This window comes from Fukomys damarensis, unplaced genomic scaffold (assembly GCF_012274545.1).
Source record: "Fukomys damarensis isolate Sample0158 unplaced genomic scaffold, DMR_v1.0_HiC HiC_scaffold_23, whole genome shotgun sequence".
NCBI lineage: Eukaryota > Metazoa > Chordata > Mammalia > Rodentia > Bathyergidae > Fukomys > Fukomys damarensis.
The window spans coordinates 63375090-63392806 of NW_022900935.1; the positions used below are offsets into that span (position 1 = coordinate 63375090).

Here is a 17717-nt window from a genome sequence, read left to right on the forward strand (position 1 = left end):
TGTGTGGAGAGAGGGCACGTTGTGTGTGTGTGTGTGGGGTGGGTGTGTGTGTGTGTGTGTGTGTGTGTGTGTGTTTGTGTCCCTATCCTCAGACCAAGACACAGACCCAGGTGCTCTTCTGGTTCTGGGTCACATATGTGAAACAGCCGAGGGTGGCTTTGCCTTGCTGTTCTGGGAGGGAAAGAGCTTGTTTTGCTCCATTAGATGGAAGTTTGGACAATTGCTTCATAGCCTTTATTTATTAAGTGTGAATGTTTATGGAAGACCCACCATGGGGCTAGAACTGGATCACTGGGTAGGATGTTGGACAGAATATAATTTCCTGTCTCCAAATCTGTCTGGTTTTATGTAATCACCTGGGTTACTTTATTAAAAACAAACCCTGAACCTATTTTCCTGCTCCCTCAGATGGAGCAGATCTATCTAGGGTGGAACCTGGGCATTTGGATTTTTAATTTTCTGGGTGATTCTGATCACCTGCTGGATTTAGATTTCAATGGGCTGACTTATTACTTTTTACTCAGAATATCCCATGAGGCAAGTGGAATTCTCTCAAGGTCACACCCTTCGCAAGAGAGTGTAGAGATGAAGTGGGGTTTCCTAGACATAGAGCTGCTCAGGAATGAAAAGGGTTAACACTTGCTTTTCTGTAGCTGTGGCTTCCTGCAAGAGTGCTTGGAGCAGAGCTTTGTGCAGTCCAGGGTTGTAGGAGGGCTTCTGTCTACCATGATGCCTACTTTAGGGCTGTAAGAGAAAGGCAGGTGACAAAGCAGAGGCAGGAATCATTCTGATGTCATCAGGTGAAAATGGGGTGTTCTTGATTCCATGCGGTTCCCAATTGTCTGCTGGTAACCATGGCTGTTCTCTGGCAACAGGTAGCGGGGAAAGAGAAGGTTAAACTTATTCAGTGTTCTCTTGAATTGCCCTGAATTTCAGTGAGAGGATGATTGCATAAAACTAGCCAGATCTTGGGACAGGAAACAATATTCTCTCCAAAGTTCATTCCAGCGATCCAGTGGAATCCTGCTGCATGGTGGGCCATTCTATGAACTCAGTGGGATGCAATAACCATATGAATATTTGGAATGATAATTGGCCCAAGAACTTTATTAAACACTTGCTGTGTGGTGGGTGAGAATGATCTGGGATTGTCACATTAGTTTCAGGCTGCAAGGAATGCAGATGATGCCACCTGGATATGGACTACCACATGGCACCCAACCCTGGGATACCACTTGAGAGAGAGAGAGAAGGTATCTAGCGGGGACCAATCTGAGGCTTTAGATCAATGAGACACACAGGTGCTAGACTGCAGTAGCCAAAGACCTGTTCATGCTAACATTCAGGGAGCCCTTACTGTGCACTAAACCTTCACGAGTTAATTTTGTTCTTTCAAAGGGGTAATACTTATCCAAATCTTATAGTTTAGGAAACTAAGACTGTTAAGAGACTGCCCAAGGTCACAGAGATGGAAAATAATGTAACCAAGGCTATATTGGCACCAAAGCCTGACAGCAGAGAAGGCAGAAAAGCCTGGATTTCGTTGTCTGTCTTTGTTCTCTTTAATGACTAGATGTGTGTTTTTGGCAGGCACTGCATGCCACATTCAGATCCCCCCCTCCTCTTTTCTTTTTTTGTGTGTTGTGTTGAATCCAGGGCATCTTCTGTGTTAGGCTCACCATACCACTGATCTACACCCTCAGCCCACTGCCATTTGGTTTTACATTCCCAGCTGTACTAACACAGTAATCCACATATTGTAAGAAGGCAAAATTTACCAAACTGAAATACACAAATGAAGTAATGCAGGCTTACCTCTATGCATAGAAATCTACAATTTTAATTATTTGCACACGAAACTGTATTAAAATAAGAAGAAACATCAGGAACAAGATGGATTAAACAAAAAATTGAAATAGTTTTTTTTTCAACTTGGTTTTCTATGGAAAAATTACAAACAAACAACAACAACAACAACAACAACAAAGACTTGACACCGTGGAGGATTCTATGTGCCCACCACAAGCCAATCAAAACCCCCAATCTTTTGTGATATTATCAGTGGTTTTTTTCTGAAGTTTTTGCAACCTTTTCAAAATCTGGAAGAAACAATGTGGTCGATTTCTTTAATTTAGAAGTGTAGCTCCATTTGTAGTAGCAAAAATCTTTTAAAAATAAATAAGTAAGTGGACATAGCTTCGATCTCAGATTGACTTTGGTAACATGCATCTACAGAAAGAAGGGGGGTATACGAAGAAAACCAGACCGCGGTCACCAGGGCAACGGGGACAGAGACTTCTTGAGAGACCCGGAGCGAGAACGCTCGAAAAGGTTTGGCTTGTTGGTCGCACCGTAGATCGCGGAGCATGCTGGGCCTTGGCAATATGGCGTCCTCCTTGATGCGCTGATGAGAGGAGTTTCACTGTAGCTCCCAACCAAAGGGCAAAACTCCCCTAACCCAGTAAGACCACATTATCCTTTTTCTCCGCGCGTCCGTGTGGCCCGTTCCTCGGGACTTGTTCACAGGCAGGAGGGAGCTACGGGGCCGAAGGCCAGGGCCAGCAAGGCCTCGCGAACCCGGGGTTGAGGAACCGGTTGCGGGTGAGCACGATGGGCTGGCTCTGGTTGCAGCAGCTGAGGCGAGTGCGGGACCCACAGGGCTGAGCGTGGCCCGACTAGACCGAGACGCTCAGACTCTGTTCCCCTTGGCCGGAGACCTCAGTTCAGACGGCGCAGGCGGCGAGTCTGCGCCAGAGCAGACGGCCCGACAGTCCTCGGATCTGCTCAGGCGTTGGAGGCCGAGCAGGGTCATCTTGAAGCCCGAAGTCTCTCACGCCTTTGACAGCTCCGCTCGAAGTTCTACTGAGAACTGACAGCCTCAGGAGCAGACAGTGGCCGGGGATCTGAGTGTGCGTGTGTCTGTGCGGAGCTCTCTGGGCTGCCCATTTCCCATCAGCTCTTCCACCCCCGCTTCGACTTCCCGCGCAGAGTTGAGATACAAATTTCCGAACACTTCATCCATTACTTTTTGGCTCCCCCTCCCATATTTTATTTCATTAATTCTGGTACACACTAGTTTTTAAGGCTGGAGGTTCTCGAGCGCTTACTGCCCAGGACTCCCCCACCCCCTCCCCCCCTGATGGAGTCCGAGATGCTGCAGTCGCCCCTTTTGGGACTCGGGGAGGAAGATGAGGCCGACCTTACAGACTGGAATCTGCCTTTGGCATTTATGAAAAAGAGACACTGTGAGAAAATTGAAGGCTCCAAATCCCTAGCACAGAGCTGGAGGATGAAGGATCGGGTAAGTGAATTCCCACGGCATCCCTGGGACTTGTCATTTTTCTGACGAAGAAAGTTCAGAGCCAGAGTGTCCTTGGGAAAGCGTCACTGCTTGACCACATGTTGTTAATCAGATAAAAAGCAAACATCATTTCAGACTCCAGTTTTTGGTTGAAAATGGGAAAAACTGTTTTGAGTAGTCGTTATTCACTCTCCTATTAATTCAAATGAAGTTTTAATTCAGCCCAAAGTTAAACAAATTTCTTTGATGTACTTTGTGCTGTTAACACTTGGAGGAAAGACACCTTGGGGAATAATACTTGTATCTGTGTGGTTGGTCTGCTTTTGTGGTTAGTCTAGTTTTTTTGTTTTTGTTTTTAATTAAAAAAATAGGCTGGGTGAAATGTAGAAGTCTGATATACTATGCTAAGAAACAAGATTACTGAAAAATGTTCAGCTAGTAACAAATTAGAGCAAAGTTATTTTAAAGTTACAGTGGCTTCATCCTAGTCTTCTGAACAGTTTGTGTCATAGCCAGCTTTCCTTTTATGTGGTTTCTTGTTGCTGTGATTTTGATACAGAATCACTTTTATGGAAATTAAAGAGGTGGGGCATGATAGGTTGGAACTTGATCCGGGCTTTTTTTGGGGGGGTTCACATGGTGTTGCAGTTTGGACAGTGACAGGAAAGAAAATAGCCAATTTTGTCCCCTCTGTCCTTTGTCAACCATATCTATTTCCTGGTCTCCAAAGCACATATGCCTACTTATAATTTCTTTTTATGTGGTTTTCTCCTTCCAGGCTGCTTTCATTTGTGTGAGTGGTAGAAAAGGAGAAATTGGTGTTATAATGTGTAATTTACTCTAGGCTGTGTGTATGCTTATAGAAGATTATTGTTTTTTAGTGTATGATGTTGAAAACTTTTGGTAGTTCTAGCCAGTCAGTCACTAGTAACCAATACTTCAGTTCTTCATTTGGTTTATTTTTAAAAGGTTAGGAAAAATTTTATAATCTAAAAGCAGTTTAAGGAGTAAAATTAGTCAGTGGTAGAGGTTGTATAAAGGCTGCCTTATCGATATCTTTAATAGTAATTATATAGTTAAAATCCTTTGTAATTGCTATGCACAAGAAAAGTTGTTTTTTTTTTGAGGTACTGGGGATCAAATTCAGGACCTTGCACTTGCAAGGCAGTCATGGTGCCACTGAGCTAAGTTCCCGGCGCATAAGAGAAGTATTTTGAAGCAATTTATTCTAATTTTTTTTCTCTTTGGAGCACTTTTTTTGGGGGGTACTGGGAATTGAACCGATGAGTTATATTCCCAGCTGTTTAAAAAAAATTTTTTTTTTAAAATTTTGAAACATGGTCTTCTTAAGTCATTAAATTGTCTAGGATGAGTTTGAACTTGCAGTCTTCTTGCTTCAGCCTCCTAGAATGCTGGTATTACAGGTATGGGCCACCAGGTCTAGCTTAGGTTGTTCTTTTGAAATGTGGTTCCTTCTGCTACCTTAAACCTATTATCAAACTGTTCAAAACAGATTGAGTGAGTGTTTTGTTTTGTTTTTTTTGACAATGCAGGGGATCAAACCCAGTGCCTTGTACATGCTATGATGCTAGCACTCTTGTCACTGAACTTTATCTCCAGCCCATTGGATATATATTTGACCTTTTAACTTAAGAATTAATTTATGAATGGTCAACATCTCCAAATAAACTCTTCTTAGGTTACTAAAACAACAACAGCAACAACAACAACAAAATTCTATGAATCTTTGTACATATTGAGATTGCCATTTTGAAAAGAGCAGGGAGAAAGTTTGCTTTCTCTGACTTTTACAAGTTGTTCAGTGGAGAACATCAGTAGCTAACATTTTTAGCTGTTAAAGAACCTTTGTAGTCTTTTTCTCAGGTAGACCATTAGGGGACCTTTTCAACATACCCTGAGATAACGGTTGCAAATTCAAATGGTGAAGAATTGGAAGGCAGCATGAACAAATGGAACAGGCTAGATTTAAGCAGAGTTACAGCACAGATTCAAAGGCAAATGGCAGCAGACATATATATGACTCAGTGTCTGGTAGATTTTCTGGAGGAGATAGTGAATCTTTGGAGCATACATGCCACAGCTAAAGAGACAGCTGGGTCTTGGTCTTTGCTGTTTTTGAGAAGCAGAAAAGGTTTTCTTTTTTTAAAAAACCACGGAGTCTTCCAGTTTTAAAATCTTAGTGCAAATTCAGATACTATACAATACAAAGCAGTCCAACATTGCAGGCTAAAGAAACTCCAATTGTGAGACGGTTCTGGGCCAGCAGGTTATTCTTTTGATCTGTGGTTGCAGGGATTGCAGCTGTTCCAACACTTGTCTTGAGCAGCCAGGTGTTCTGCCAACCTGTCCCACTGTGCCGGGTGTGGCAGCCTGATGGAGCAGCATCTTTGTAAAGCAGCATGTGTGGGCTTGCTTTCCAAGGAGCCAAACCTACCACTTTCTGGGTGTCATTTACTATCCTGTGTGTGTGCTCAGTTCTTGCTTCTCCCAGAGAGTGTTGTGCAATTCCATTTATTTTATATGTATTAATGGTTACTTATTGGTATTTTGTTTAGTGGCCTTGTTACAGATTCCTAAAACTGATACCTTCACCAAAGTTGACTTGCAACTCCAAGAGGTTTTTCTGTACCTTGGCATCTGCCATCCTTTCAGTTACACTACTTGCCCATTCTCAGTTGGAATTTATATAGCCTTTGTTTTGAGTCATTTCTGGTTTTCAAATGCCACAATTAGCACATCTTAATTACTCTTTACATTTCTGCAACTTTTAGCTTAATATTGTTATTGTCAAATAAGTTTGTTATTTGGTTTATTCTTTGTAAAGTGAACGATGCATACATGTATCAATAGTATTTTTGGCTTGTAATTTTCAAACAATTACGATTCCAAAAGAATCATTCATGGACTTATGCCTAAACACACACACATATATATATCTCCCAGTTGTTTTTTACTGTGATACTTTACAGTTGTTACAGAGTTCTTTTTCCCATTGGAAATCGAGCAGGTGGGAATAAATGGTCTCTGATGGATCTCTTGCCTGGAATATGTGGGATGGAATCAGGTAATGGCTTGATAGCCACTGCTGTGAAAGAAACCATTAACAGATATGCTATAGCTACATGCATTTAGGTCCATCAGTAGACATACTTCCTACATGCATGTTGAGGGCCATTCTCAGACTTGTTATATGTACACATTTAGCATCTTGGCAGACATGTTCTGTCTGTGTGTAGGAGATGTAACTGTAAAACGAAGAGGCTTGTTTCATAAATCAGTCTCGAGGTTCAGTTGCGTTGCTTTATAGACATACTTTTTGAATAGGCTGTGGAGAAAAAAATAGATATATTAAACTAGGATGTGGACAGTAAAGTGTTCAGGGTGTCTTTTGAACCAAGATAGTGATATTTATAGTCCTTTACTAATCCCTTCTGATTCCTCACCTTGCATCCTCTCCTCAACTATTCCAGTTAGACTCTGTTCTAATCCATGGAGAGTGCTTTTGATATGGCCATCATTTGTTGCTGAATCTAAAGGTCGCTTCTCTATCCTTAACCTGTTTGACCACTCAGCACCATTCCACACACAAGTGACTACTCTGTCTTTCCTCACTCACCTCTGTGTTTACATAAAACTCTGGATTTTCTTCTTGGTCACTGATGGCTCTTCCTCAGACTCCTTTGCTGCTTGGCACCTAGGTAGGGGGTGCCTGGGGACTTGGTCTGTTCTGATGAGCTAATTTCATCAAGGCCCATGGTTTCTAATGCTGTCAACATGCCAGTGATCCTTACCCTAGTCTTTAGTCCTGACTACGTCTATTCTTTTGGCCCAGGTGCCTTGTTCCCTGCTTTACCTTAGTTTTCCCCATCACAGTGGACCACAACCACCATCCACTCAGTTAATGAAGCTGCAAATCCAGAGTTTATCCATAATTCTTTCCTCTCATTGCCCTATCCAATTTCATCAGTAAAATCTGTCAACTTTACCTCCAAAGCATATCTTTTATTGGGCAGTTTAATTTTGCTCTGCCACTGTTATTTTAATCTAGGCACCCTCCATCTCTTGTTTGGATGACTACAGCCATGTCCTGACTGGTCTCTCTACATCCACTCTTGTCCTACAATTGATTGTTCATGTGGTGGTTAAGGAGTGTTTTAAAGGTGTAAATCAGATTCCGCTACTTCTTTACTGATGCTCTCCACTGGCTTCCTAAGGCTTGGAATAGAATGCAAACTCCTCTCCTGGTTTACGTGCCTTCATGCCTGGTGCCTGGCTGCCTTTTCTGTTTCTTGGATAGTAAGCTGTGGAACACACTTCCCTCTAATCTTTTGCACACTTAGTTCCTCCTCATCACACTCAGGTCATAGTCACTTCCTGAGACCTCCCTGGACACCTGTGTGAAGCAGCCACCCGGGCAATCAGGACCACCTGTGATCACTGTATTTCTCTGGTACTCTTTTCCGTATTCCCTTACCCAGAAAAGAGTGAGCTCTTTATCATATAGTGAGGATTTAATTATTTTATATCACAGTTCAGTGTTTGGTCTATACTAGGGATTAAACAAGAATGAACTGATGAAAAAGTGAAGCATTTACAGGGAACTCCCACATAGATTACCTCTCTTTGGAAGGCAGCTATGCTTACTACTGTACCTACCACCAATGCCTAGATTACCTCTCTTTGGGCTCGGTAGCATGGTAAGTTGCTTAGGGATCATTATCTCTGTTACTCATGGAAAAGCTGAGGCTTTAATTGGCTTGCTTGAAGTCACATAAGTTGCAGGTTAGCAACGAGGGGAAGCCCATTTAAAGAAAAAAACAACAAAGCTAAATGTATCATAATGCCTCAACTAAAGTATTTGTATTAAGAGGTCATGGGTCTGAAACAGAATATATTGGGAGCTCATCATGAGTGGTGATGGTGATGTGGAAGTAGATGGTAGACCAGTATTAAGCGGACTGAGAACAGTGCTGAAAGTGTGGACTGGTTCAGTCTGCTCAGCGCAGTCCTTGTACTTCTGGGATTCTTCCAGACCCTTTCAGGGATTCCTGAGGTCAGAACTATCTTCTCATGGTAATAGAAGACATTAGTGGCTTTTTCCCCTCTGGGGATGTTGGCATTGATGGTGTAAAAGTGGCAGTGTGTAAAACTGCCTTAGCTTGAATCCAGACATTGGTGGCAAACTGCACTAGAGGTTACTGTTTTCTTTGCTATTCACCTGCATTAAAAACAACAACAAAAAAAATTCCAGGCTCTGAGAATGTCTTTGGTAAAGTGGTGAAAGTATTTAGTTTTACTGCGTTTCAGCTCTTGAGCCCAGTACCTGGTGCAGTGACCATTCTGCTGCACATGAGCCCTGTGGCTGTGTGGCAGTCAGAGCTGCAGACCTGCCAGCCACTGCTTCCCTGGATGCAGCCTGTCCTCAGGCTGGGGTAGCTGGTATGCATGTGCTCACAATGAACTATGTGAGCTCCCGCTGTAAGGAAAGCAACTGGAAATATTTTTTGCCAGTGAGAAAATTTGAACTTTCAGTTGAAAATTCAAGTTATAGGAATCTTATACCTCTGTCTGTGAGCTTGACAGCTCCCTCATACTTAAAGATTCTTCTGGTGGAGAATATGGTGACATGAATGAGTATGATTTCTTTTTTACTATTACAGAAGGAAATGTGTCCACATTTGAAACATCTTCATATGTCAATGAACTAGTATTTCTTTCTTTCTTTTTCTTTTTCTGAGACAAGTGTCTCGCCATGTAGTTCAGACTGGTCTTGAACTCACAACATAGCCCAGACTGACCTCAAGCTTGTTGGTGATCCTCCTGCCTCAGCCTTCTAAGCACTGGGGATTGCAGGTATACACCAACCTACCTGGCTTGTATTTCCAAATGACCAACACATGATAATGCAGAATCACCCATGGGCAAGTGATACATTCATGGTCATACCGGTGGGTTTCAGTATTCATTTATGTGTTTTCACTTTGATAGATCTTCTATTTCATATTCCATTTGTATAGATTACAACAAAAGTTTAAGAAACTACCACTTATCTGAGTTTTGATGTAATTTCAAATAATATACTATTCTGAATGCGAAGGGAAGTATTAGAATCTAGCTGTCTTGTGCTTGCTTCATTAGCACATGTACTAAAATTAGAATCTACTTTTCTTTTGTAAAGCTAGATAGTAAAGAGATTTGCAAGAAAGTAAAACAGTGCCACTTGTTTCACTAGGAATTTTTGAAAGTATAGTTATTTTCCATAGAAATGTAAATATGTAATGACTTTATAATTACTTTTAAATGAATTAATAAACATACTTTTTCTGTTTTAACTCCTAATATGGAAAATGTTGATAAATATAGCTCATAAAAAAGCTCTTGGGGGATCTCTAAGAAGCTTTAAGATTACAAAGGGGCTGCTGTCAGATGTTTGAGAGTTGCGAGTATAGTTAAAAGAATGTGGGCATCAAACAAATCACAGAGTAGGGCCTCAGGAGGTCAGGGGTTGGCCAGGATGTCAAGCAGTGACTTGAACTGACGGTAGGAGGCTGGAAGATCTAGTTACTACGCTTTTCCCATTCTTTAGACTTGGAGCTGTGCAGTGTTTGTGAAGCACCTGTGTGGTTGGCAAGGTGTTGTCTGACATGCAGCTGTAACAGCCACTGTGAGGGTCTGCAGTGGCTCCAGACTTCAGGGTGTGTGGGCAGAGGGAGTCACACCAGCACTCCATCACTCAGTAGGATCTTGTTCTGTGAGTAGAGGAAAATAGACCCAGTCTGGCAGGGAAGTGGCTAAAAATCTTTAATTCAGTTCAGCGAAGGCTGATTGTTCCCTTGCAGTGTGCCATGTCCTCCAAGGACCCTGTTCCTAGGAGGACAGCAGATGTTAGTACCTAACTGTAATTCACTGATGTATGTGTCAGTCATATTGTTTACGGATGAGAAAGAATAACGCTTTTACCAGGAACACCTTGATTGCATGTAAAGAAAGTCATCCATGTGCAGCCCCATTTATGAGTATCCACCGTTCACGTTGAAGGAACCAACAGCTAATGTAGTCGGTGATGGGGAGCTGCTTCCAAATTTAAGCTGGGGATGCCAAATACAAATTTGTGTTCCAAAGATCTCAATTGCTGTGGAGGGTGAAGAGGGCCTGAAAAGAGGCAGACACAGTAGGGCTAGAGATTATGATACGGATTCTGTACTGTGGTCGGAGCTCTGGTTGGAATGCGGAGTTAATGAGTGGCAGAATCTACAAGTCAGTGTCAACTGTCTGGTGGTTCAGCCACTCTGTCTTCATTATACTTGAAGTGTTTGAGCTTTCCTTAGCATGTATCTCATATGAGTCTTAGGAGTCACAGAGAACCATCCACCTTGATTTAAAACAGTCTGCTTAAAAAAATGTGCCATGTTCCATTTTGAACAACATGCGGTGGGAAGAGTCTTGAAATGGATGTGAACATTTCCTCCTCATTATCACCTTGTAGAATTCTAAAGCTAGAGTCTTAACAAGATAGCATGTGGATTATATATAGATGATGTTCTCCAGGTTTCCAGCTCTATCATTTTATCCCAAAGACATTAAAAAGGTACTTTGGTCACCTACAAGACTTGTTTCAGTAGAGCTGAAGTTTGACACCTCTTTCTTTTAAATCTAATTAAAAATGTAGAAAATGCTATTCTGGTAAATGTTGGCCTTATATATTAATGCTATAACGTGTTCTTCAGCCCTGAACTTGTCAGGCACTGGGAAGTGTGATTCTGCACAGCATTTTCATGCCTTTGGAGGCAGAACAGGAAACAGCCCAAGAGGAAACAGTCATTGATAACAAGTTTTAATTTTAACCAACCGTCAGTATTTTTTAGTTGTGTCATTTGTTTTTCACTAGTACTATTTTATATTTTTAGATCTTAGTATAATTTTAAATGTACAGAACAACTGTAGAATAGTATAATGAACTCCCATATACTCTTAACCCAGACTCACCACATGTTTGTGTCTTTCCTCATTTTATTTATGATTTTCTGTTTTCCTATGTAAATACAGTGTTTTACCCTGAACTGTTGAAGAGTTTGTTGGAGATCCTGTCCCCTTTCACTCCTAAATATGTGTGTGTGTGTCTCCACTCAAGAGTGAGCTGAAGAACCTGTCCCTTTGGCTCCTGTGTGTGTGTGTGTGTGTGTGTGTGTGTGTGTGTGTGTGTGTGTGTATCTCTGAAGAATTGGGGCATTCCCTTGGGAACCACAGCACAGGTAAAAACCAGGGCATTTATCATTGATATCTAATACTATTACTAACCACAGTTCACATTAAAATGTTGTTATTTATCCCCCAAAAGTTACTTCATTAGCAGTTTTTAGCAGGATTACCCCTGAGTAGGGTAATTCAGAATTACATTACTTTGTTTTTTTTGTTTGTTTTTTGGTACCGGGGATTGAACTCAAATCCTTGCACTTGCAAGGCAGGCAGCGGAACCACTGAGCTAAATCGTCGGCCCCAGAATTACATTACTTTGTGTAGTCTGCTTGAATCTAGAAGAGTTTCTCAGCTTTCTTAGAATTTTCTGACTTTGATTTTTTTTTAAACTGTGGTAAAATATACCACTTTAGCTATCTTTAAGTGTACAGTTCAGTGGTATTAAGTACATTGACATTGTTGTTTGTGGTTGGTCAGTTCTCTGTTACTGTAACAAATCCCAGAGATGATCATTTTATAAAGAGAAAAGAGTATTCTGGCTCATGGTTTCAGGTGTTCCAGTCCATCATCATTTGACTCCATTGCTTTTAGGCCTGTGACAAGAGAACACATCATGGCAGGAGCATGTGGTGGGGCAGAACTGCTTCCCTCCTAGCCAGGAAGCAAAGGAGAAAGGAGGGGGCTGGGGTCTCACTACTCCCCTCCAGGGTGTGCCTCAAAGGCTGTAAGACCTCTCATTAGTCCACCTCCTAAAGTGTATCACTTCCCAATAGGGCTAAGCCTGCATGGACCTTTGTGGCCACTTACAATCCAAGCTGCAAGAGCATTGTGCAATTTCCCTCTTCCCATACTGAAACTTCATGCTCATTAAACTTTCATCTCTCATTCTCTCCTTTTCTCAGCCTTTGGTAAGCACTGCTCCCTACAGCCCCCTTTCACTTCACCCCATCATTTTGGGGTGCAGGGGTTTGAATCTTGAATATGCTGGGTTAAGTACCATACCCCACAGCTACATTCCCTTCCTTCCCTTCCTCTTCCTTCCCTCTTCCCTCCCTTCCTCTATGTGCCTCTCTCTCTCTCTCTCTTCCTCCCTTGCTCTTTTTCCCTTTCTTTGCTTCTTTCTGGAAATTTTTGCAATGTTACGTAGGCCAGCCTCAAATTCATGGGATCAAGTGATTCTCTTACTGCAATCTCCTGAGAAGCTGGGACTACAGGCACATACCACAATGCCTAGCTTTACTGCTACACTTTCTGTCTATAAATTTGTTGACCTTGACACTTCTAAAGAGAATATTGGTAGCATTTCTTTAATGCCTCCCTCATATTTAGGTTGAGATTATATGTTTTGAGTAGCCATGTGACTTTCTGGTACTGCTTTGTCCCAGTATTCTTATCTTTGCTTTTTTGGTTTCTTATTATTAGTGGGTTTCTTGCCTTGTCATGTTTTCCCTTTTGCCCCTTTCACATGCCAGTGTTAAGTACTGTCTTAGTTTCCTTTATAGAAAGATGTTCCAGGCACACACTGTTAACTCTCTGCTTGGTCCTAGAAGTCACCTTTCTCCCAGAAACTCTGGTTTCTGTTATGAGAGTGGAATTTAGTATATGTGCTGCCAGAGTGAGCACATGAGAATGGAATTTAGTCGTGAAGATGTGGGCACTGGGTGTGCTCACATCATTGGCGGGCACTCTTAAGAAGAAAGGCTTGGGTGGAGAGGTTGGTGTCTGTCGATTTTTATTTCAGATTGAACACCATGAATGCACAGAGGTAGCTTCAGTGCCACCCATTACCACTGGCTACCTACCCTCTGCTCTGCTCTTCTTGCTTGCTACTCCTCCCCACCAATGAGGAACTGGTTCCATGGTCCTCATTTAATCTTTTGCCCAAGCCAGGAGTATAGAGGAAGTCTCAGTATTGCTAACCCATAGCAGTTGGGTGTATATTCACTTACATTCAGGGTTTGAGGTAAACTATATCTACATTGAACTGCACAAACATGAACTATTAGCTTTTGCTATTAAAAACAAATAATAGACTGGTTGTGATGGCTCATCCCTGTAATCCAGCACTTGGGAGGTGAGGCAGGAGTGTTGGGAGTTTGAAGCCATTCTTGCTTACCTAGTGAGTTCAAGGCCAGTGTGGATGAAATAGACCCTGTCTCAAAAACAGACAAACAACAAAAAGTGACTAGGGTTTGTCAATGTTTTGTGGGGAAATCATGTTTTAGTAAACATTTAATATCATTTACATAAATGTTCTGGCACTGAGCTTGGGATGGTGTGGGACATAGGGACATGAGACATGATTGTGGGTCTTGAACTTACTTTAAAAAGTGCCATCCTTGTAAAAAGTCAGGGAGAAGCACAATGTAGTAATTATCCACCCACAGTTGAATGACAGGTAGTGGTTGATGGAATTCTGCCCTCTCTTTATATGGTGTCTCTTGTGTACAGGGCACTTGCCTGAGCCCTGTGCTAGTGTGGGAGGGAGTCTGTGAAAATCATTGTGCTTTGGTGAGATGGCAGGAAAAGGGCAGTTAATTTTCAAATAATTACTCCATAGACATTAGTAATTCAAATAATACTTAATTGAGAACCTATGTGCCAGGCACCCTGCTAAGTGTTGAAGATACATTGGAGAATAATCTCTGCTATTTTTCCTTGGTCTTGGGGGTCAAACTCAGAGCCTCACACATGCTGGGCACAGCTCAGCCACTGAGCCAAACCCCTGGACAATAATTCCTACTTTTAAGGCATTTGCCAATTGCTAGGGAAGATAGATCGACACCACAGGAGGTAGGGGATGTGTGGGCATACCCAGGCTGTTGGGTGCAGGGATGGAGGACCGCTTCCAGGAAGGAGGAGCCTTTTTTTGGTACTGGGGATCGAACTTGGGACCTTGTTCTTGCGAGACAGGAAGCGGCACCTCTGAGCTAAATCCCCGGCCCCGAGGAAGGAGGAGCTTTGAGTGGATTCTGAAGGTGAATGGAATTAGCTGGGTGGATAAGGGAGATGGTGGGAGGCTCAGGTGGCATAGTCAGGCAGTGCAGAAGCAGGAGGTGAGCCTGGAGCCTCTTAGGAGACACGTTTCTTTCTTCTGTGGAAGGTGGCGCTCCTGCCGCTTACCCCTGTCATCTGGTCACTCTGTGCTCTGTCCTGGCTTTGTTTCCTGACCTTGCATTACCACTGCTTCAATACTTGGTCTTTCACTTGTTATATATAACAAACTGTGTGTTGGAAACTGAGGCTTGATGTTGTTCATGCTGTGTCCCCAGCTGCTCACAGAGATGGGCGGGGAGTAGGTGATCCATAACCATTGAACAGGGCAGAGAAGAGAAGTGCTACTAGGTCTGTGAGCTTGGAGGGCACATAGCCCAGCAGGCTTTTTAGGACTATAAGAATCTGGATTTTATCTGACAATTCAAGAAGTTTTTAAAGCAGGGTAGTGACATGGTAAGGGTTACATTTCAGAAGGATTCCTCTTACTGCAGAGTGGGGTGTGAATGTGAATGTGTGGATGAGTATATGTACATCTGTGAGTGTGTACCGTATGTATGTGTATGTGTGAGAATGTGTACGTGTGGGCATGTATGTACAAGTATGTATGAGAATGTGTATATAAATGTATTAGGAGTATGTATCTAGGGTGTGTATGTGTGAGAATATGTGTGTGAGTACAGGCATGTGTATATGTGTATGAGTGTGTACCATGTGTTTGTTCTCTGAGAGTGTATATATGTGTTATGGATGAGCATATATGCCTATGTATGTGAATGTGTATGTGTAGGTATGTATGTCTGTGCATATTATATGTTTAGCATCTTGGTGTATGTGGTGTATATACGTGTATGTGTCATTGAATGTATGTGTGTTTATGTGTGTGAATGCGTACAGGAGTTGGGTGGATCAGGAGCATCCTGAGGATAAGGGAACTGGTGGCAGCTTGGGCTAGAGGGGAGCCAGTGAGGCATGGCAGGTCCAGCACCTCTGAGCCAGGACTGATGGTGCTTAGCGATTGGGTCCCGGAAGTGGAGGGGTGATGCATAGCTGTGTGTCTGGATGTGGGAGACAACAAGGCATAGCAGGCCTGCAGGACTGGAAGGAGGAGTGTCTTGTTGTGGAGATTGGGAGTTTTCCTTAGAGGGCATTTTGTGTGGGACCTGTTGAAAGTTTTGCGTAAAATGATGGCTGAGCCCCAGCCCCTGGCCTCTGGCCTTCATCTGTTCTTTTGCCACTGCTGAAGTGTGGTGAGGAGCTGTCATAGTGCACAGTGAACAGATTCGGTTCAGGCTTTTCTTTTCTCCCCTTCCCCCTTCTTTTCTTCTTCTTAGACACAGGGCCTCACTCTGTAGTCCAGGCTGCACTTGAACTTGCTTTCTTCCTGCTTTAGCCTCCCAAATAACTGTGATTATAGGCTTGTGCCACTATGTCTGGCCATGATAAAAAATTATAACAAAACTTTAACATTTTTTATTGGAGTAACTCAATTCCTTAAAAACATACTTTTTTCCTTCAGACTACAAAATAATATAAAATACTTGGAAAATATAAAAACATAATGAAAATAAAAATATATAAAATCCTATTAAGCCACTGTTAATATTTTGGTGTATTTCCTTTTTCTCTGTCTTCCTTTTTCCCCACTCCCCAAAACTGGATTATCTGTTCCATGTAAATTATTGTTCTGAATTCAGAGAGCAGATAGTCACCCCTCAGTATCTGTGGAGATTGATTCTAGGAACCCACATCATGGATACCAAAATCCAAGGAAGTTCAAGTCTCTTATGTAAAATGATGTAGATTTGCATATAACCTGTGCAGATCTTTTATTTAAATTACCTCTAGATTACTTATGATAGCAAATGCAGTATTGATATGTAAATAATTGTTCTACTGCATTGTTTAGGGCATATTGATAAGAAAAAAGTCTCCACATCTTCAGTAGAGACACATTTTTGAAAGAATGTTTTGTTCTGTTTGATTGAAGTGGTTGATGCAAAACCCAAGGATATAAAGGGCTAATTGAATATATCTTTGATAGTTTGTTTCCCCCCTGTGGTATTGAGGATTGAACACAGGCCCTTGTGCATGCTTTTCCACTGAGCAACACCTCCAGCCCTTCTGACTGTATTATATTTTTGGTATCGTTAACCTTGTGAGAACTGAAGTATGATAATAAAATGCGTACTCGGGAGCCATCACCTCACTTGAGAACCGCTTCTGCAGCTGTCGACTGTTTTTTTGTTTTGTTATTTTTGCAGTACCAGGGATCAAACTAGGACTTTGCGCTTGCAAGGCAAGCGGGGTGCCACTGAGCTAAATCCCTGGCCCAGCTGTTGACTCTTAACATTTTTCTTGCCTCTAGAAATCACAGTAAGCATGGCTTCATTTTAAGTAGTACTTACGATATGTTAGGCATTGATTTGGCTTTCCATAGTAACAGTCCATTTAGTTTCCATAACAACTCTGTCATCAACTTATTTATGATTGAAGAAACTGAGGCAAGAGAGGTTACATTGTTTGCTAGAGCTCATGGGTGGTGTAACATACACTTAAAGCCGGTTGTCTTCATGAGTCTACGTTACCCGATTCTGGAGGAATACAGGTGTTAATGGCTAAACCTGGCAGACAGCAGTTACACCATCTCCTTAGATGTACAATGTGCATTCACCTGTTTGTCTCTTGTTTTTTGATCTTGCAAGTGCCCTCTGCTCTACCAGCTCCTGTGGGAGCGGGAAGGGTATAGACCAGTGGTGGAGAACCCTTTAGAGCTTTTAGTGATACAAATAGCCTGCTGTGGCATGCGTACCATAATTTGCCATCACTGGTATAGACTTATAACCCTGGATAGAATTGCAAAATGTACCTGCAGACTTGTGTGGTGGACACAGTACACAAACTTGAGATATGTATATAGTTTTTTGGGACCATGTTTCACTCAGCCCATGAGGGTTTGCAGAAGAGTGGGGTGAGGTGGCAAGACCTGAACCCAGAGAGACTGGCGTGGATTGGCTGATTGCAGTGTAGAGCGAAGGACTTGCCCTTGGGAAGGCGTGGAGTCCAGCTATGGGGAGGAAAGACTTTCTGAAGCACAGTAGGAGATGGCACTCATGGCACTCATCTCGGTTCCACTTCAATGAAATTTACTAAGAAAGTAAACATTATAAGGGAAATAATGTCCTAATTTATCTGAGTCAAAATA

General features: G+C 42.2%; 1 protein-coding gene across 4 annotated transcripts in view; it reads left to right on the forward strand.

The window, feature by feature from the left end:
* Positions 1-2342: 2342 nt before the first annotated feature.
* Rptor (regulatory associated protein of MTOR complex 1) overlaps positions 2343-17717 on the forward strand; it is a 348014-nt gene continuing 332639 nt past the window's right edge. For 2 of the 4 annotated variants that reach the window (XM_010618589.3, XM_010618590.3), the window contains exon 1: positions 2343-3301. In XM_010618589.3, coding sequence (XP_010616891.1) covers positions 3140-3301 — 162 coding nt within the window. In that variant the 5' untranslated portion in view covers positions 2343-3139. The remainder of the gene's footprint in view (positions 3302-17717) is intronic. The other 2 variants (XM_010618587.3, XM_010618588.3) reach the window with 1 other exon arrangement.